The 20579-nt window shown below is 31.7% G+C and overlaps 2 protein-coding genes across 2 annotated transcripts in view; both read right to left on the bottom strand.

The window, feature by feature from the left end:
• The window catches only part of LOC143236441 (uncharacterized), a 73487-nt gene that overhangs the window by 10238 nt on the left and 42670 nt on the right, over positions 1–20579 (bottom strand). Inside the window, exons 7-17 of the mRNA XM_076474700.1 lie at positions 16779–16946; positions 15763–15930; positions 14942–15324; positions 12447–14237; positions 10689–12396; positions 9187–10567; positions 6252–9133; positions 4601–4783; positions 3073–3278; positions 1447–1582; positions 212–334 (exon numbers count right to left, since the gene is read on the bottom strand). Coding sequence (XP_076330815.1) covers positions 212–334; positions 1447–1582; positions 3073–3278; positions 4601–4783; positions 6252–9133; positions 9187–10567; positions 10689–12396; positions 12447–14237; positions 14942–15324; positions 15763–15930; positions 16779–16946 — 9129 coding nt within the window. The remainder of the gene's footprint in view (positions 1–211; positions 335–1446; positions 1583–3072; positions 3279–4600; positions 4784–6251; positions 9134–9186; positions 10568–10688; positions 12397–12446; positions 14238–14941; positions 15325–15762; positions 15931–16778; positions 16947–20579) is intronic.
• LOC143240765 (uncharacterized) lies at positions 14196–15038 on the bottom strand. Its single transcript, XM_076483760.1, has one exon. The coding sequence runs from the start codon at positions 14932–14934 to the stop codon at positions 14338–14340; it is 597 nt and encodes a 198-aa protein (XP_076339875.1). The 5' UTR covers positions 14935–15038; the 3' UTR covers positions 14196–14337.

Raw genomic sequence — 20579 nt, 5'->3', positions numbered from 1 at the left:
AACTGAGGAATGAAGTAATGAAATAAGTTGCTCAGAATAAAGGTTATAAAAAATATTATTCACCATGTTTGCACAGGTACAAGTATTTTTAAATCATTTATTGGTGCCTAAATGAAATGGAATAAAATGTGATGGCAATCGGCAGTAGAATACCACAGAAACCCTACTCTTGATCTGTCTGTAATGAGAAATTAACTAAAATTTTACTTACCCTACTTTCAGCCTGTTTGTAAAGAGATTCCTTCTTGGCAAGTGTGACTTCCCTATCAGCAGTTATACGAACACTCTCTCGTAAAGCTTCCTCAAGTTCTTCAATTCTCTCTTTACTTTGATCCTTTTACACCAAAAACAGGGAGGAAGGAAGGCATGGAATGGGGGTGAAATGGGAGTATAATTGGGGAATGGATATAAATAAAACAAAAAACAGCAAATAATAAAGTGCTGGCTAAAATAAAATTAAAATGAAACCTTTTCTTATCAGTCTGAAAAAACAAAAAAAAAGAAGTCTGCATACATTCAATAATATTTAGCACCATAAAAATAGAATAAAAAAACAAATAACTAAGACACACTACCAATGGGTTGATTTTTGAGACTGGGAACAAAATTTAAATGATACTGAAAGACTGTGATAAGGACTAACTAGAACTATAATAAATGAAGGTTTAAAAGAAACTGGAAAAGAAGCTAGCAGCACCTGAAGATTGCTGTTCATGAAAGACAAAAATTTAAATAAACTTTATTACAATGAAGACATGTAGAAATAATTAATAAAAAATTTAAATCATTGTTTATGTCTAAGCACACATTTGTCATTTACCATGTAACTTTTCTAACTAGCATATTAGCAGGTATTCTTGTCAGTCTCAGTACATAACCAAGGAAATGGGGTTTTTAACTTTGAGAAATGAACCATCACGTTTTTGACAATTGCAGTTAATGTTTTAGGACCAATAGCTAACTCTAAAAGCAATTTCTATTAAATTAATACTCAGTAAAATAAAACTTATTTTACAATCAGAAATACTTGGAAGTAAACAAGTTAAGAAACACTACTAATTTACACACTAATTACAAAACCATTTTTCAATACCTCATTTTAAGCCTAACAGTGTTCCTTTTCTACAGCTGAGTAAGATTACATAACACTACATTCATTAGGACTTAAACTCAGAATAACAGTTATTTTATACACCAAACATAAGTTGAGGTTAAGTTTTGTTACTGGCTCAATAACTAAGTGGTAGAGAACTGAACCAGTTAGTTAAAAATTGTCAATGAAATACAGTGCTGAATCTAATATGCCTGTAAAAACACGTGTTTTGTTCATCTACATGAAAGTAAACTGTTTTCTACCATGATTTACTGCTACAGTTTCACTGTGGTTCATTTAATTAAAAACTGTGTTTGGAATATTCTACAAGTGAGAATAAAGAAAGAGTTCACCTGGGCTTTAGCATATTCCTTACTGTGCTCAGTTTCACGGTGTCGGGCCTCTTCCAACATCTGAGCACTTTTGGTTTTCTCTGCCTGCTGGCTTCGTTTAAGGTTGTTTAGCTTGGAATCTTTCTCTTTTAGAGAACTAAACAGACAATAAACATAACACAACACTAAGTATGTTACTCATAGTAGATATCAAAACACACATAACGCAACACTAAGTATGTTACTTATAGTAGATATCAAAACACACATAACACAACACTAAGTATGTTACTCATAGTAGATATCAAAACTCACATAACACAACACTAAGTATGTTACTTATGGTAGATATCAAAACACACATAATACAACATTAAGTACACTACTCAGTCACAACATTAAGTACACTTCTATTAGTGTAACATAGAATTAGTGTGATGGGTTTACTGTAACACATCAATATTATGATTGGTTTACTGTGATACATCATCAGTATGATAGGCTTACTCTAACATCAACATCATTGTTATAATGGGTTTACAACAACAAACCTTTAATAAAATGAGTTTACTGTAACACATAATTATTATGATGGGTTTACTGTAACATTACTGTTATATTGAGTTTACAATATCAAACCATTACCATAATGGGTTTACTGTAACATTACTGTTATATTGAGTTTACAATATCAAACCATTACCACAATGGATTTCTGTAACACACAATTATTATAATAGGTTTACTGTAACATTACTATTGTAATGGGTTTACAATAAGAAACCATCACTATAATGGGTTTATTGTAATACATAATTATTATTATTTACAACCTTATTTAAATTTGTGGCATAACACATATATATTAATATGGAATATGTTATAGATAAACCTGGACCTAAGAAATAAGTTAATATAGTTGATGTACAGCAAAACAATTTTACTATACAACACTGAGATTTTACTTTAAATACTGAAGGGTTTGTAATGATAAACACAAAACTTCATTCACTTATTTACCATGAAAATATTTACTTTACAATTACCATCCTGGCCAACTTTAGTTTTACTGGTTACTTACACTTATATCAAACTGTCCTGGTTTTAGAACTATGTAAATACCTGATATTTTATTGTCTTTTACAATTTCACAATCTTAAGATTCTAATAAACACAACCTACTATAGATTTACCTCTTTAAACCTTATATGTGTATATATACTGAAGTGGAAGAGTAAATAATTACTTATTGTTTACAGTTTTACCATGCTATGATTATAATAAATACAACCTACTACAGACTTAGGCCTGGCATGGCCAAGCACGTAAGGCGTGCAACTCGTAATCCGAGGGTTGTGGGTTTGAGCCCGCGTCGCACCAAACATGCTCACCCTCCCAGCCGTGGGGGCATTATAATGTGATGGTCAATCCCACTATTCGTTGGTAAAAGAGTAGCCCAAGAGTTGGCAGTGGGTGGTGATGACTAGCTGCCTTACCTCTAGTCTTACACTACTAAATTAGGGACAGCTCGGTGGAGTGGGCTAACAACCTACTCACTTAAATACCTGTTGAAGAATCCGCAAGCAATTGCGGCCCTATGTTCCTTGATGGAATCTAATGGGGATAACTAACTAACTACAGACTTACTTCTGTAAATCTTGTATTTGCTGATTTAGAGAATGTTTCTCCTCCTCAATGTTTGACATTATTTGTAACAGTCTTTCCAGTTCTACAGATGAGTGTTTAGCTTCTTCTTTGGTTTTTTCAAGTTCTTGTTTGTTTTCCATTCTGATTTTTTCCAATTCAGAAGTCTTCTGACGTAGTTCATCTATTTCTTTGGTCAAAGCTTCATTCTGGCTCATGTGGTTTTAAAATTTAAATATTATTTTATGTTAAATCTATATAAGTATGTTATTACCACAATGCACATAGCTACTGTACAACCACAATATATATATAACTCTTGTATGACCATAATATATACAACTACTGTATGACCACAATGTATATAACTACTGTATGACCACAATGTATATGAGTATTTTATGACTACAATTTAAGAAAGCTATGAGGTTTACAGGTTAGTAGGAGAGTGCACGTTTTGGTTACACTGAGTTTATCATGACCAGTTATTTCTTCAAATTTTTGTCAAAAAAATATTAGGTTGAGGAATAATTCGTGAGCTTTTTTAAATAATTTCATTCAAGCATTACATGCAAGACTATACAATACTTCAATGCATGAACACATTACACCCAAAACATTTATTATGATACTTTATTTCATGTAATACCTAGGTATATAGTATGCATTGTTTTGAACGAAATTGCAAGAAATTAAATGCGAAAAGCAGATGGTGTCGAAAATGCTTGATTTTGTCCACTTGACATTCCATTTAATGAGCTGAAAATGAAAGCAAAAATTAAAGACATGAAAATCAAACACACCATCTATTAGAGCAAAAATTTATCTACCAAATGACATGAAATATTTTGCGAAAGCGTTTCATTTATAAATATATTTTTTTAACTTGAAAAAACGCTCACGAATTACTCCTCAACCCAATATAAACAAACAGGTGTATATATCCTAATTTTCTCTTTCTATATATTGAAATACATCCTACAATCTTTGTGTCAAATGTTCTCTATTTCAATAAATTTGAGATATGTACTCAGTTTATAAAATAATTGTTGTTGTTTTAGTTCAAAACTATTAATTATCTACACTTCACACAATCAGCCTCTGAATTATTCATTAAGATAAAAATGTTTTAAACTGAATGCATTCATTACCCAAGTAACTATAAGTTATAACAGTTGAAATGAAATATTATGAAATTTATTCAGTTATGTTGTAAATTATTTAACAATTACTGCTTATTCTTATAAAACAGCTTCTTTTAACATACTTAAATTGAGATATTTTTGGGTAGAAAAATGCTTTTAGATTGTAGTGTAAATAAAGTTACTCTATTTAAAAACCAATAAATTTCTTATAAGTCCAGGTCTCATAACATGAAGTCCAGGTCTGATAACATGATAAATAAATAAATAAATGAACAAACATTAAATGATGCTGAAGTATTACACTAACAATTTGAATAAACCTGGATGATAATTCAGAGATAGACAACTAACAGTCGTTATGTAGTCTCATTATTTCAAACTTTCACCTTTTTTCTTTCTACCTCCATATGTCCTAATTTCTCCGTTTGTTCGTTCAGTTTCTTCTGTAAATCTTCAACATTTTTTTGCTCTTCCTGCAGTTGCTTTTGTAATGATATATTATCAGTATACTGCTGTAAGTCCTCTTCTTTGGAAATATCTTTCTGAGTTCGTAAGGCCTGAAGCTCAGTCTAAATGATAAAATACTGGAATATATATTTATAAACAAATGAATAGTTACTTATACCTATAAAGAATGACTGGAATTAGGTGAAGGGGTATAAAGATTAGAACTAAGTTAATTTGGAAATCTTTTGTTCCATTGTCTCCACTTCACTAGGGACATCACATAAATGTGTTTCTGTCAGTTTAAGTAAAAACTGTTGCTGAACTTATTAAAAAAGTGAGTTACGTGTACATATTTCATCTTAGAAACAATGAAAATGTTGCTATATATGACATATTATGTATGCTATGAAACAAAAAATCATATAAAGAATATTGGTTTAGTGTAGAAACGATTATTGTTTGCTCAACAAAAACGTCTTCAGCGTAATGAGATATGAAGAAAGGAATTGTTTAAACACTTTGAATGATACAATTGGTAATTGTATAAAACTTTGTAGAATGGATGGCAACTGCCTGTTGTGGAAACACAAGTGTAGAGGATGACGTTTTGAAAGTCTTCTGCCTTTTGTCTTCAGGTCAGTGTGTGTGTGTAGGTGTTGTCAGTCTTTTATAGTGTCCTGCTGGATTGTGAAGAGCATGTTATGATTGGTTGGATTATCACTGTTTCTGATTAGAGGAGAGATTTCCTGTAGATTCAACAATGGCAGCCACAGGTTACTCACCTCTAATGTGTATATTTAGAAGAATAATGATACTAAATGCCAGTTTGTGTTTTTGCTGTACAACACAGAGAATAAACAATGAACATATTGGTCTTAGTAAGTGATAATCAGAACAATATTTACTTGGATTAACTAAGTGTGAAGGGTAAAATGAGAAACTCTAAACTTCTAAGATTTCTATTTTACCACCAAATTCTTCAATATAAGGAGATTATGTTTTGCGAATAATTTTCTTTCAGATTACTTTCAAATATCATATTTGTTTAAAAAACCTGTGAAGTAGATATAATGTCAAGCCATTATTCTTGTGTTTCAATGTTACATAATAAATAACTATGAAAAATGGTGAAGTATTCTGAATAATTTACTCTAAATATAAAACGTAGAAGTAAATGTTTATTAATTGTAACAATATTTTGTCAGATCTAAACTTAATTTTTTGAAAATGGAAAGAATAAAAGTTGGAAATAAATTTGAAACAAAAACAAGAAAACAGAATTCAAACTGATAATAATCACAAACCATAACTGAAAACATTGCAAGTAAAACTCATCAACTTATTTTCCATAAAAAACTGTGGGCACCAAAACTTTAAAATATCAGATATGACTGTCATTCCTGAACCATGCTGCAGTGCAATATCAAAAATGAAAGAGAAAAAAAAATCCATGAACCACAGATCAAAAGAACCAAAGAAAAAACATAATTGAATATCAAAAACTAAAAACCTAGAAAACAAATTCAGGCCTTGTAAAATCAACCAATACTGAAACCATGATCTCCAAATGACCGAGCATTTCCCACTAACCTCCCTATTTTCTAGCTCTTGTACCAGTCGTTCTAACTGATTCTGAAATCTTTCTCTTTCAACTGTACTTTCTTCATGAGATATTACTAGTTCTTTCTTTATCTTTTCACACTCCTCTTGCAATTTCTTATATTCTGTTTTTAGTTTCTCCATTTCTTTATTTTCAAGTTTTGTTGACTGGTCCTTCTGATCTTGTCGAGCAGTTTGATTTGCTTCTAAATGCTCTTGAAGCTTAGTTATTTTTTTTCTATATTTTTTTATTTCTTCATTTGCTTTATTTGCTTCAGTTTTTTTTGTTTCAAGTTCTTTCTGCACAGAATGGAGCTCCAAATCTTTCTGCACCATCTGGGATTTATTTTCTTCTTGTATTTTAACCAACTGTTGTTGGTATTTTTGGATGTCTTCATTAGCTCTTTGAACCTCGGCCTTATGATTTTCAACTTCTAGCTTCATTCTCTCCATTTCTCTGTCAGCTTGTTGTTTTAAAACACTCTGGTTTCCAGCCTCTTCTTGCATTTTTGTAACTTGCATAAGATATCTTTCAGCTTCTTCCTTAGCTTTCCTTACTTCACTTTTATGTTTTTCGACATCCTGTTTTAAGATTTCTATCTGTTTCTCAGCTTCTCTTTTTCCTGCAGTCTGTTGTTTTACTTCCTCTTCAATCTTTGACATATGTTTCTGATAATCTTGAATTTCTTCATGAGCTCTTTGAATTTCAGACTTATAGTTTTCCTGCTCTCTTTGGAGTTTTTCTACTTCTTTTTGAGTTTGATGTTTATATATCTGGCTCTCTTCTTGAACTTTTGCCAGATGTTTCTTGTATCTTCGAACCTCCTCATTTAATTTTTCAATTTCTGCTTTACGACTATTCACTTCTTCTTGAAGCCTCTCTTCCATGTTTGTTTGGCTTTCAGACAGAAGCTCTTTTAATTTTTCATTTTCTTCTTTTGTGTTCTGGAGGTCTTCATTGGACTTTTGTGTCTGCTGTTGGAATGTAGTTATTGCCTGAAGAGCCATGTTTAATTTCTCTTGAAGCTCTTTGTTGACTGCTTCAAGTTTCTCAAACTTCTCTGATTTCCCTTGAAATTCACACTGTGACCTTTGTAGCTCTACTTTTGACTTTTCTAGAGCAGCCTGATTCTTTATTTCCTCCTCTCGATACTTTTGAAGTTCATTTTCATACATTAGAACCTTTTCATTTATTTTATTCATTTGTTGTAACTGTTCCAGAGACTTTTCAAGGTTGCTTTCAATCAAATTTTTTTCTTCCTGTAAGTGTTGTAATGTATTTTTATCACTTCTCTGGATTTCTGACAGTTTATCGATATATTTCCTGGCTTCTTCTACTTCCTGTCTTAGCCGATAAACCTCTTTCTGGAGAAGATTATTTTGAGAAACAGACTGTTGAAATTCTGTTTCATATTTTTGCACAAGTTGTTTGAGCTTTTCACTTTCACTGGTCGTTTCTTGCAGGTCTTCATGTGACTTCTGGTGGGTGGTATGAAGTCTTTCTAGCTGTGCCTGAGTACGATCTAAAGCTGTACGAAGATCTTGAAAGTCCTTCTGAAGTGAGTTTTTTTCCTTTTGTGTTTTCTCAAAATCTCCATGAAGTAAATTCAACTTTTCATGAAGATTTTTGTTTTCTGTTTCCAATCTTTCTTTCTCCTGTTTTAACTCTTGTTCTTTTGAAATATGCTTATCAAAATCTTTTGTCACTGTATTAAAATTTGTACGAAGACTCACTATGTTTTCTTCTAAGTGTTGGTTTAAAGCCTTTAAATTTTTAATTTCATTTTTATGTTCACTTTCATGAGATACATAATTCTTAATTTTCTCCTGAGCAGAACTTAATGCAACTTCTTTGTTTTCTAAGTCACTTCTAACTTTATTCAGTTCCACTTCAAGCTGTTCAACTCTTTTATGAAGTTTTTCATTATCATTAAGAATTGTTTCCATTTCTTGTTTCTTCCTGCCTTCCTCGCCAGTGACTTTCGCTATTTGATCCTTAAGAGAGTCTAGTTCTGTCTTTAATTTGCTTTTAGCTTCAAGTGTTTGATCTAATTCAGTACGAATTTCTTCTAAATTTGTTATAAACATTTCCTTTTCAGATGCAAGTTTTTTGAGCTCATGTTTCTGATTCTCATCAAGAGCCATATATTCATGGAGCTGTCCCTCTAACGACACAAGTGCTTTGTGCTTTCTCTCCACATCTTCTTCTAATGTTTCTAAATCAGTGTGAAGTTCATCCAAGTTTATTTTAAGACTTTCATTTTCTGATACTATTCTTTCTAACTCTTCTCTCTGTACATCATTGCTTAAAGCAAATTTATATAGTTTTTCTTGTAGTAACCCTAATTCTCTGTGTTTTTCATCTCTTTCCTTCTGTGTTTCTTTCAGTTCTAAAATCAGTTCATCTTGATCTAGTTTCAATTTTTTATTTTCATCTACAAGTTTCTGGATTTCTTTTGTTTGTTCTTCATTTGTTGACACATAACTATCTAGTTTCTCTTGAACTGTTATGAGTTCTTGTTGTTTTTTCTCCTTTTCTTTCATTACATTTTCTAAGTTACTGTGTACTTTATCCAAGTTTACTTTAAGACTTTCATTTTCTGATACTATTTGTTCAATTTGTTCTCTCTGTTCATCTTTGCTTAAAACAAATTTATTTAATTTTTCTTGTAGTGACCCTAATTCTCTGTGTTTTTCATCTCTTTCCCTTTTTGTTTTTTCCAATTTTAAGATCAACTCATCTTGATCTAATTTCAATTTTTTATTATCATCTACAAGTTTCTGGATTTCTTTTGTTTGTTTTTCACTTGTTGACACATAACTATCAAATTTCTCTTGAACTGTTATGAGTTCTCCTTGTTTTTCTCCATTTCCTTCATTACATTTTCTAAGTTACTGTGCAATTCATCCAAGTTTACTTTAAGACTTTCATTTTCTGACACTATTTGTTCAATTTGTTCTCTCTGTTCATCTTTGCTTAAAGCAAATTTATCCAGTTTTTCTTGTAGTGACTTTAATTCTCTGTGTTTTTCATCCTTTTCCTTTTTTGTTTTTTCCAATTTTAAAATCAGTTCATCTTGATCTAATTTCAATTTTTTATTATCATCTACAAGTTTCTGGATTTCTTTTGTTTGTTTTTCACTTGTTGACACATAACTATCAAATTTCTCTTGAACTGTTATGAGTTCTCCTTGTTTTTTCTCCATTTCCTTCATTACATTTTCTAAGTTACTGTGCAATTCATCCAAGTTTACTTTAAGACTTTCATTTTCTGACACTATTTGTTCAATTTGTTCTCTCTGTTCATCTTTGCTTAAAGCAAATTTATCCAGTTTTTCTTGTAGTGACTTTAATTCTCTGTGTTTTTCATCCTTTTCCTTTTTTGTTTTTTCCAATTTTAAAATCAGTTCATCTTGATCTAATTTCAATTTTTTATTATCATCTACAAGTTTCTGGATTTCTTTTGTTTGTTTTTCACTTGTTGACACATAACTATCAAATTTCTCTTGAACTGTTATGAGTTCTCCTTGTTTTTTCTCCATTTCCTTCATTACATTTTCTAAGTTACTGTGCAATTCATCCAAGTTTACTTTAAGACTTTCATTTTCTGACACTATTTGTTCAATTTGTTCTCTCTGTTCATCTTTGCTTAAAACAAATTTATCCAGTTTTTCTTGTAGTGACCCTAATTCTCTGTGTTTTTCATCCTTTTCCTTTTTTGTTTTTTCCAATTTTAAAATCAGTTCATCTTGATCTAATTTCAATTTTTTATTTTCATCTACAAGTTTCTGGATTTCTTTTGTTTGTTCTTCATTTGTTGACACATAACTATCTAGTTTCTCTTGAACTGTTATGAGTTCTTGTTGTTTTTTCTCCTTTTCTTTCATTACATTTTCTAAGTTACTGTGTAATTTATCCAAGTTTACTTTAAGACTTTCATTTTCTGATACTATTTGTTCAATTTGTTCTCTCTGTTCATCTTTGCTTAAAACAAATTTATTTAGTTTTTCTTGTAGTGACCCTAATTCTCTGTGTTTTTCATCACTTTCCTTCTGTGTGTTTTTCAGTTTTAAAATCAGTTCATCTTGATCTACTTTCAATTTTTTATTTTCATCTACAAGTTTCTGGATTTCTTTTGTTTGTTCTTCATTTGTTGACACATAACTATCTAGTTTCTCTTGAACTGTTATGAGTTCTTGTTGTTTTTTCTCCTTTTCTTTCATTACATTTTCAAAGTTACTGTGTAATTTATCCAAGTTTACTTTAAGACTTTCATTTTCTGATACTATTTGTTGAATTTGTTCTCTCTGTTCATCTTTGCTTAAAGCAAATTTATCTAGTTTTTCTTGTAGTGACTCTAATTCTCTGTTTTTCATCTCTTTCCTTCTGTGTGTTTTTCAGTTTTAAGATCAGTTCATCTTGATCTACTTTCAATTTTTTATTTTCATCTACAAGTTTCTGGATTTCTTTTGTTTGTTCTTCATTTGTTGACACATAACTATCTAGTTTCTCTTGAACTGTTATGAGTTCTTGTTGTTTTTTCTCCTTTTCTTTCATTACATTTTCAAAGTTACTGTGTAATTTATCCAAGTTTACTTTAAGACTTTCATTTTCTGATACTATTTGTTGAATTTGTTCTCTCTGTTCATCTTTGCTTAAAGCAAATTTATCTAGTTTTTCTTGTAGTGACTCTAATTCTCTCTGTTTTTCATCTCTTTCCTTCTGTGTGTTTTTCAGTTTTAAGATCAGCTCATCTTGATCTACTTTCACTTTTTTATTTTCATCTACAAGTTTCTGGATTTCTTTTGTTTGTTTTTCACTTGTTGACACATAACTATCAAATTTCTCTTGAACTGTTATGAGTTCTCTTTGTTTTTTCTCCTTTTCTTTCATTACATTTTCAAAGTTACTGTGTAATTTATCCAAGTTTACTTTAAGACTTTTATTTTCTGATACTATTTGTTCAATTTGTTCTCTCTGTTCATCTTTGCTTAAAGCAAATTTATCTAGTTTTTCTTGTAGTGACTCTAATTCTCTCTGTTTTTCATCTCTTTCCTTCTGTGTGTTTTTCAGTTTTAAGATCAGTTCATCTTGATCTACTTTCACTTTTGTATTTTCATCTACAAGTTTCTGGATTTCTTTTGTTTGTTTTTCACTTGTTGACACATAACTATCAAATTTCTCTTGAACTGTTATGAGTTCTCTTTGTTTTTTCTCCATTTCTTTCATTATATTTTCTAAGTTACTGTGCAATTCATCCAAGTTTACTTTAAGACTTTCATTTTCTGACACTATTTGCTCAATTTGTTCTCTCTGTTCATCTTTGCTTAAAGCAAATTTATTTAGTTTTTCTTGTAGTGACCCTAATTCTCTGTGTTTTTCTTCTCTTTCCTTTTGTGTTTTTTCCAGTTTTAAAAGTAGTTCATCTTGATCTAGTTTCAATTTTTTATTTTCATATACAAGTTTTTGGATTTCCTTTGTTTGTTCTTCATTTGTTGACAAGTAACTATTAAGTTGTTCTTCAATTGTTATGAGTTCTCTTTGTTTCTTATCTCTTTCTCTTGTTACTTTTTCCACAACAACATGCAGTTCATCTAAAGCTATTTTCAGTCTTTGGTTTTCAGACACAACTTTCTCAGTTTCTTTTTTCTGGTCATTTTTACTCAAGCTACAGGTGTCAAGCTTTTCTTGAATTGATTCAAACTCCCTTTGTTTTCTGTCTCTTTCTCTTTGCAATTTTTCAATTTCAAAATTAATATCATCTAAATTGATTTTAAGTTTTTTATTTTCTTTGCTTATTCTGTCCACTTCCTGCTTCTGTTCTTTGTCCCTTGTAATGTAGTTGCTTAGCAATTCTTTAACAGATTCAAGCTCTCTATGTTTTTTGTCATTTTCTCTTTCTTTTTTCTCCAGTTCTATGTACAGTTCATCTAAATTCACTTTTAACTTTTGATTTTCAGTCATGACCTTTTCAATTTCTTCCTTCTGATCATCTCTGTTTAGAGCATAATTGTCAAGTCTTTCTTGAAATGAATCCAATTCTCTTTGTTTCCTGTCTCTCTCTCTTCGTAATTTTTCCATTTCAGTTTGAATATCATCAAAATTCATTTTAAGTCTTTTGTTTTCAACATTAATTCTATCAATTTCAAGTTGTTGCTGTTTGTCTTTGGAAATATAATTGTTTAGTTTTTCTTGAATAGATTCGACTTCCAGTTGTTTTCTGTCTCGGTCTTGCTGTACTTTCTCCAGTTCTGTCTGTAGTTTGTCAGCCTTGTCTGTAAGATGTTCATTATTTTCATCAATTTTTCAATTTCTTGCTTGAAGTTAGTGTCTCGTGCGATGTACTTATCAAATCTTGTCTGTAGTAGCTCAAGATCAACATGTATTCTGTCTCTATCCTTTCTCGCTCTTTCAACTTCTTTTTGTCCATGATCAACACTCTCTTGGAGTGTATCATTTTCTGTTGCTAATCTTTCAATTTGAAGTTTGAATTTTTTTTCACGTGATGCTTGCAATTCAAGTTTTTCTTGAGACATTTCAATTTCTGATCTAAGTCTGTCTCGTTCTCTTCTTATTCTTTCTAATTCTATTTCAAGTTGTTCAACACTTTCTTTCAATTTTTGATTATCTGATAGTAATTTCTCTTGTTTTTTGTTTTCATCATAAGATTTATGAACTTTTTCTTGAACAGTGGAAAGTTCTTTCTGCAACCTCTCAATTTCTTTTTCATATTTTTGTTTTTGATTTTCCAGTTCCCACATATCGGTCTCCCTGTCTTGATTCTGTTGTTTCAGTTTCTCTAATTCATAACTTAGTCTATCATAGTCTTGATGTTGTTTGCTTTTTTCCATTTCTAATTTTTCCTCATGCATTTTGTCAATTTCATCTTGCAAGTGTTGGATTTCTAAGACAAGTTTATTTTTTTCCTCATAAACACGATCCAAGTCCATCAAAGCATTATCATACTTATTTTTAAACTTTTCTATTTCAGCATAACTGGCATCCAATTCAGATTGATATTTTTCATGAGCAGCTTGATATTTTGTAAGCTGTGTTTGATATCTTTCCATTTCATTTTCCATATTCTCTTTCAGTGATTCTAGTCGATCTTTCTCACTCTGAGATCTTCGAAGATCAGTTTGGAACCTGTCTAACTTTTCATACATTTTATCTAAATCATTTTGTAATCTGGATACTTCCTCTTCATGTGAGTTTAGAGATTTTCCTGCCTGAGATTTTGTCTTCTCGAGTTCTATGGACATACGATCAACATCGGTTTGCAAGCTTTCCCTTTCGTATTGCACCTTCCGAAGGTCAGCCTGAGATTTGTCATACCTATCTTGCAAGACCTCGAGGTCGAGTTGACAACGGTCAAGTTTAGTTTTCAGTTTTTCCTCTAATTCTTTAACTCTGTTGAGCTGAGAACTTGCAATGCTGTACTGTTCTTGAAGTGCTTCAAATTCTTCTTGCAATTGTTTGTGGTCATCTTTGGTTCTTGTCGCAGTCATTTGTGTCTTTTCTAGCTCTAAAGTTAGTCTTTCTACTTCAGCTTGTGCTTGTTCTAGGCTTGATTCTAGCTTGTATACTTCACACTGACTTTTATCTAACTTTTCTTGGAGCTTGTGATTCTCTGCACGACAGAGATCTCGACTAGTTTGTACCCTTTCTAACTGTTCTTTAAGATCATCATGTTTTTCTCTCAACGTTTTTAAGTCATTATCAAAACCTTCAAATGCTGATTTATTTCTGTCCAATTGATCTTTTGCTCTTTCAAATCTCTCTCGAACAACCTCATACTCAGCTTGAAGGTTTTCCTTGTCTTTCTGAGTTTTACTTAACTGGGCTTGAAGAAGATCAGACTTGTTTTGTAATTCTTCTACTTCTCTGTGGCACGAGTCTTTTTTCATGTTGCAAACGTTGATAATGAGCTTGAGCTTTTTCGTACTTCTCTCGAATCTTCTCAACTTCCCGTTCAGTTAGATCCTTTTCTTTCAGAAGCTTTTCTACTTGATTTTCCATCTGTCGCATTTCTAAGTTCATGCTATCCAGCTCACTCTGGTTGTTTTCCCTCTCTGATTTAAGCATTTTTTACTTCACTGTTGACTTTATCCAGTTCTTCTTGGAACTTATCAGACTCTATCAATGACTTATCTAAAGCAGTCTGAGTTTTCTCATGAAGTTCCTCCAGCTTACTAAGAGCTGTTTGAACCCTTTCTAGTTCCATTCTGATTTTGTCAGATTCTGTCAAGGCACTGTCTCTCTCAGCCTGAGCACGAGCAATACAGCCTTGAATTCTGTCATATTCTTCCTGAATACTCTCTCTTTCTGACTGAGCATTTTCTAGCTTGGCTTTTAGTCTGTAAATCTCTCCCTGAGATCGTTCAATTCTCTCTTGAAGCTGTTCAACCTCCCCCCTTGATCTATCTTGCTCAGCTTGGTTCATTCGAAGCTCAGCTTGAGCCCTCCTCAGCTCACTTTGAACTTTATCTAATTTTTCTTGTAGCATTTCCACCTCATTCGACTGATGTCGTTGAGATTTTAGACCAAATGTTTCTTGTGATCTGTTTAATTCAGCCTTTAATCTATCAAGCTGTTCACGCAAATGTTCATTCTCCAAAGCCAAGCGTGAACTTTCACCTTTTCCCCTCTCCCAACTAGACTGAGTCCGATTCATTTCAAACTGAAGCTTATCAAGTTCAGCCCTAGCCTGCCCAAGTTCTGACTGAGAATTTTCAAGTCTAACTTCAAGCCTGTCTTTCTCAGAAGCTGTTTTTTCTAACCTCACCTGTAATTTCTCCATCTCACTCTCTAATCCATGCATCTTCATCTTGTACTCAGCTATCTCTCGCTCGTGAAGCTCCCTTTCTTCATTTATTTCTTGTTCTGCTCTGTCTCTTTGGTCCCGAAGTTGGTTGATTTGTTTCTCCTTATCACTGATGGCTTCTTCCAAGCTGGAAACTGCTCCTTCAGATGAGGAGTGATGAGCCTGCATAGCTGTTAATCTAGCCCTTGCCATGTCGACTTGGTTATCCTTTTCTCTCAGCAAGTCCTCAAGGTTTTCAATCTAGAAAAAACAAAACAAATGAATATATAATAAAATATTTCACTTGAAACATTGAAGATTTTAATGTTCTTTCTGTTTATTAACAATTGTCAAAGAAACATGATACACTATATTACAATTATTTTTTAATGTTAAAGTAGTGACACTAAGGAATTGTCCAAAACATTACATGGCTTACTAATTTCTCTTTTACAAAACTATAGGATGATTTTAAATCAAACCTGCAAGAAAATAAAATGTTTTTTTTTTTTATAAAAGGTAAAAGACAATAAATAATTTAAAGAAACTTAGAAAAAACAAAATATTGTAAATGAAACTTATTTTTCATTAGCAGTGAATTATTTTGGTGTATCTGAAATATTTGCTAAATTTTCCAATTACATACAAATACCACAAGAAAACTTTATTAAAATTATTTGAATTTATCTGAAGTTCCACCTTTCTTTGTAAAACATTGATTTTCCTATCTTTGATCTCCATGTGATCTCTGAGCTCCTGAATTTCATGTGATAACTTGTTTTTCTCCTGAGTGCTTGAGCTGGTCTGTTGGGTTTTCTTTTCTATTATTTGGTTTTTCTCTTCTAGCTTCATCCTGAGCTCTTCCACCTATAAAACGATAGAAAATACCATAAAGGTTGACTCTTTTACTCATACACTAACATTATATTTATTTAGGAATCTCACAATTTGATGAAACTAATAATATCGTTATGAATTACAGTCAGATAAACTGTTTCTAATATTAAAACAAAACTGTAGCCCAATTTCTGATTCATTTTGCTACCCGTCACTGTGTTATACCAATTTTAGAGAACTTCAACCATTGTTTGTAACCTTGGATAGACTGGACATTCTGATTATATGTATACTATTAAACTTGTGATCATGTAACTTAAACAACGACATCCTGATACAAAGAGTGGTTTAGCAAAAAAGATAGCTATAATCTTTTTAGTATAACATAAACATTGACTATAACCTAAAAATACAGAGAGGGGTATAACACTAACCTTGGTTATAATATAAAAATACAGAGTGGTATAACACAAACATTAGCTATAACCTAAAAATACGAAGTGGTATAACACAAACACTAGCTATAACCTAAAATTACATAAAGTGGTATAACACAAACCTTGGCTACAACCTAAAAATACAGAGAGTGGTAGGACACAAACCTTGGCTATAATCTAAGAATACAGAGAGTGGTATAACACAAACCTTGGCTACAACCTAAAAATACAGAGAGTGGTAGGACACAAACCTTGGCTATAATCTAAGAATACAGAGAGTGGTATAACACAAACCTTTACTAGAACTAAAAGATAAAGTGAGTGATCAAGTATAGAAATCTTTAATAATGAATGAGAACTGTACTTGCCAATACAGTTGAATATAAAAATACAGTAATATTATAAACAATTTTCACTTTGATACTGTTGTTTTTATCTTACATCAGACTGAAGCATATTGTAATGTTCTTCTTTGGCACATAGGGATTCTTTGAGCACAGCAATGTGTCGCTGGTAGTCCTGGTGCTGTTCTTCCAATGTTCTCATTTTGGCTCCCATCCCCAGGATTTCTTGTTCTCTACGGTTCAGCTCTATTCTCAGTTCTTCTACCTGCAGGAACTCACATTTACTCACATACAAAATAACAGCTACTCTAAAAAATTAACAATTCTTCACCAAATGAAACACAACATAGAAATGATGTTATAATTTTTAGACTACAAGAACCATGTATGACCAATACACTCAACAATTGGAAATGTGCTGCTGATTTCATAACATATCAATGATATAACATACACTTAGTAGTGTCTTCATGATATAACTTATAGTTATTAGTGCATTAATGATATAACACATAGTTAGTAGTGAATCAATGATATAACTTATAGTTACTAGAGTATTAATGAAAAAATTTGTACTTACTAGAGTCTTTAATGATAGAATTTATAGTTACTAATGTTTTCAATGATACAATTGATAGTTACTAATGTCTCAATGAAATAACATATAATTACTAGTATTCAATGTTATAACTTATAGTTACTAATGCTTTCAGTGATATAACTTACAGTTACTTGTGTCTTCAATGATATAACTTATAGTTACTAGTGTGTACAGTTACATAACTTATAGTTCCTAGGATATTAATGATATAACTTATAGTTACTAGTGTCCTCAGTGATATAACTTATCCTTACTGGTGTCTTCAGAAACACAATTTATAGTCACCAGCATCTTCGTGATATAACTCATAGTTACCACTTTCTTCATCATGCAACTTATAGTTACTAGTGTATTTATGGTGTAACTTATTATTACTAGTGTATTAATGATATAACTTATAATTAGTAGTGCATTAATGGCATAACTTATAGTTAGTAGTGTATTAATGATATAACTAATAGTAAATAGTGCATTAATGATATAACTTACTAGTGTATTAATTATATAACTTATAGTTACTAGAGTATTGATGGTATAACTTATAGTTACCATTGCATCTATGATATAACATATTTACTAGTGTCTTCAGTTATATACCTTAGAGTTACTAGTGTCTTCATGATATAACTTATAGTTAATAATGTCTTCAATGATAGAACTTAACTTATCAGTGTCTTTAGTGACACAAATTACATTCACTTGTGTCTTCAGTGACACAACTATAGTTACCAGTATCTTCAGTTATATACCTGAATTATATATTTATAGTTACTAGTTTATAAATGATATAACTTATAGTTACTAGTGTCTTAATGAAATAACTTATGGTTACTAGTGTATTCATGATATAATTTAAAGTTACTAGCTTTTTCAGTTATGTACTTTATAGTTACTAATGTCTTCATGATACAACTTATACTTGCTAATGACTTCAGTGATATAACTTATAGTTACATAGTATATAACTTTTAGTTACTAATGTCTTCAATGATATAATTTATACTTACTGGTGTTTTCTGTGACACAACTTACAGTTATTTGTGTCGAGAGTGACACAATTTATAGTTACTACTGTCTTCAGTTATATAACTTATAGTTACTAGCATCTTCATAATATAACATATACAGTCATATGAAAAAGTTGGGACACCCTATGAAAGCCTGTGTATTTTTGTAACATTTTTGGATATATAGATATTTAATCTCAATTTCAACAATACTGAGAGATTATAGGAATATAACTAAACAATTAAAACTGAAGAAAAGACTTTTCAAGATCTTCTGTAAATGTAATTCTATAAAAATGCATATTATAACTGAGGAAAAATTTAGGGCACTCTACCCCCGAATAGCTAGTGTTACCTCCTTTGGTTGAAATAACTGCAGCGAGATGCTCCTTGTAGCCATCTACCAGTCTCTGACATCAGTCTGAAGAAAGTTTGCCCCACTCCTCAATGGAGAATTCTTTCAGCTGTGAGATGTTTGAGGGATTTCTTGCATGTACAGCCTGTTTCAAGTCACCCCACAGCATCTCAATGGAATTAAGATCTGGGCTTTGACTCAGCCATTTCAGGACTCTCCATTTCTTAGTTTTCAGCCAGTCCTTGGTGGATTTACTGGTATATTTTGGGTCATTGTTGTGTTGCAGGGTCCAGTTCTGCTTCAGCTTTAATTTTCGTACAGATGGTCTCACATGATCCTCAAGCACTCTCTGATACACAGTAGAATTCATGGTGGATTCTATGATTGTGAGCTATCCAGGTTTTGTTGCAGCAAAACAGCCCCAAACCATGACACTTCTACCTCCATACTTCACAGTTGGTATGATGTTCTTTTCCTGGAATGCTGTATTTGGTTTACGCCAAACATGTCCTCTGTTCTGGTGTCCAAATAATTCAATGTTGGACTCATCTGTCCATAGAACATTATTCCAGAAGTCCTGGACTTTGTCTACATTCTCTCTGGCAAACTTCAGTCTGGCCTTGATGTTTCTCTTAGAGAACAAAGGTTTCATCCTTGCACACCTCCCATGCAAGTTAAACTTGTGCAGTCTCTTTCTGATTGTAGAGGCATGCACTTTCACATCAACAGTAGCCAGAGTCTGCTGTAGGTCCGTGATGACATGTTAGGGTGTTTGGAGACCTCTTTTAGCATCTTGTGCTTTCCAGGTGAACTTGCTTGGACAACCAGAACTGAGCATGTTGGCAGTTGTTTTGAAAGCCCTCCACTTGTTGACTATTTTCCGGACAGTGGAATGGCTGTTTTCAAAATCTTTTGGGATCTTTTTTAAATCCCTTACCAGACTCATAAACTGCTACAATTTTCTTTCTGAAGAATTCAGACAGCTCTTTTGCTCTCACCATGGTGCTCACTCTCACTTCAACAGTTAGGAGCACACCAAACTAAATGTCTGAGGTTTAAATAGGGCAAGCCTCATTCAAAATGCTGAGTAACGATCTTCTAATCATGTGCATCTGGTGTGATACACCTGTGTGTGAGTTGAGCCATTTTAAGTGGGAATAAATGTGGGGGTGTCCTAACATTTTCCTGAGTTAGAATATGCATTTTTGTTGAATTGCATTTACAGAAGATCTTAAAAAGTCTTTTCTTCAGTTTTACTTGTTTAGTTATATTCCTATAATCTCTTAGTATTGTTAAAATTGAGATTAAATATCTATATATCCAAAAACGTTACAAAAATACACAGGTTTTCATAGGGTGCACTAACTTTTTCACATGACTGTAGTTACTTGTGTCTTCAATGACATAACTTATAGTTAATAATGTATTTATGATATAACTTATATTTACTAGTGTATTAATAAAGTTTTATAACTTAGAGTTACTCGTGTCGTCAATGATATAACTAATATATAGTTATATCACTTACAGTTACTAATGTTATCAATGATATAACTTATAGTTACTTGTGTCCTCAATCAATACTTACAGTTATTAGTGTCTTCAATGACACAGCTTATAGTTACTAGTGTGTTCAGTTACAGAACCTACAGTTACTAGTGTATTACTGATTTAATTTATAGTTAGTAGTGTCATCACAGTTATAACTGATACTTACTAGTGTGTTCAGTGACACAACTTATAGTCACTAATTTCTTCAGTGACACAACTTATAGCTACTTGTGTCTTCAGTGACACAGCTTATAGCCACTAGTGTCTTCAGTGACACAACTTATAGTTACTAGTGTCTTAATGATATAACTTATATTTACTAGTGTATTAATGATATAAATTGTAGTTACTACTGTATTAGTGAATTAAATTGTAGTTACTAGT

Source organism: Tachypleus tridentatus, chromosome 13 (assembly GCF_004210375.1).
Source record: "Tachypleus tridentatus isolate NWPU-2018 chromosome 13, ASM421037v1, whole genome shotgun sequence".
NCBI classification, from domain to species: domain Eukaryota; kingdom Metazoa; phylum Arthropoda; class Merostomata; order Xiphosura; family Limulidae; genus Tachypleus; species Tachypleus tridentatus.
This window is presented reverse-complemented; position numbering and strand designations above follow the sequence as displayed.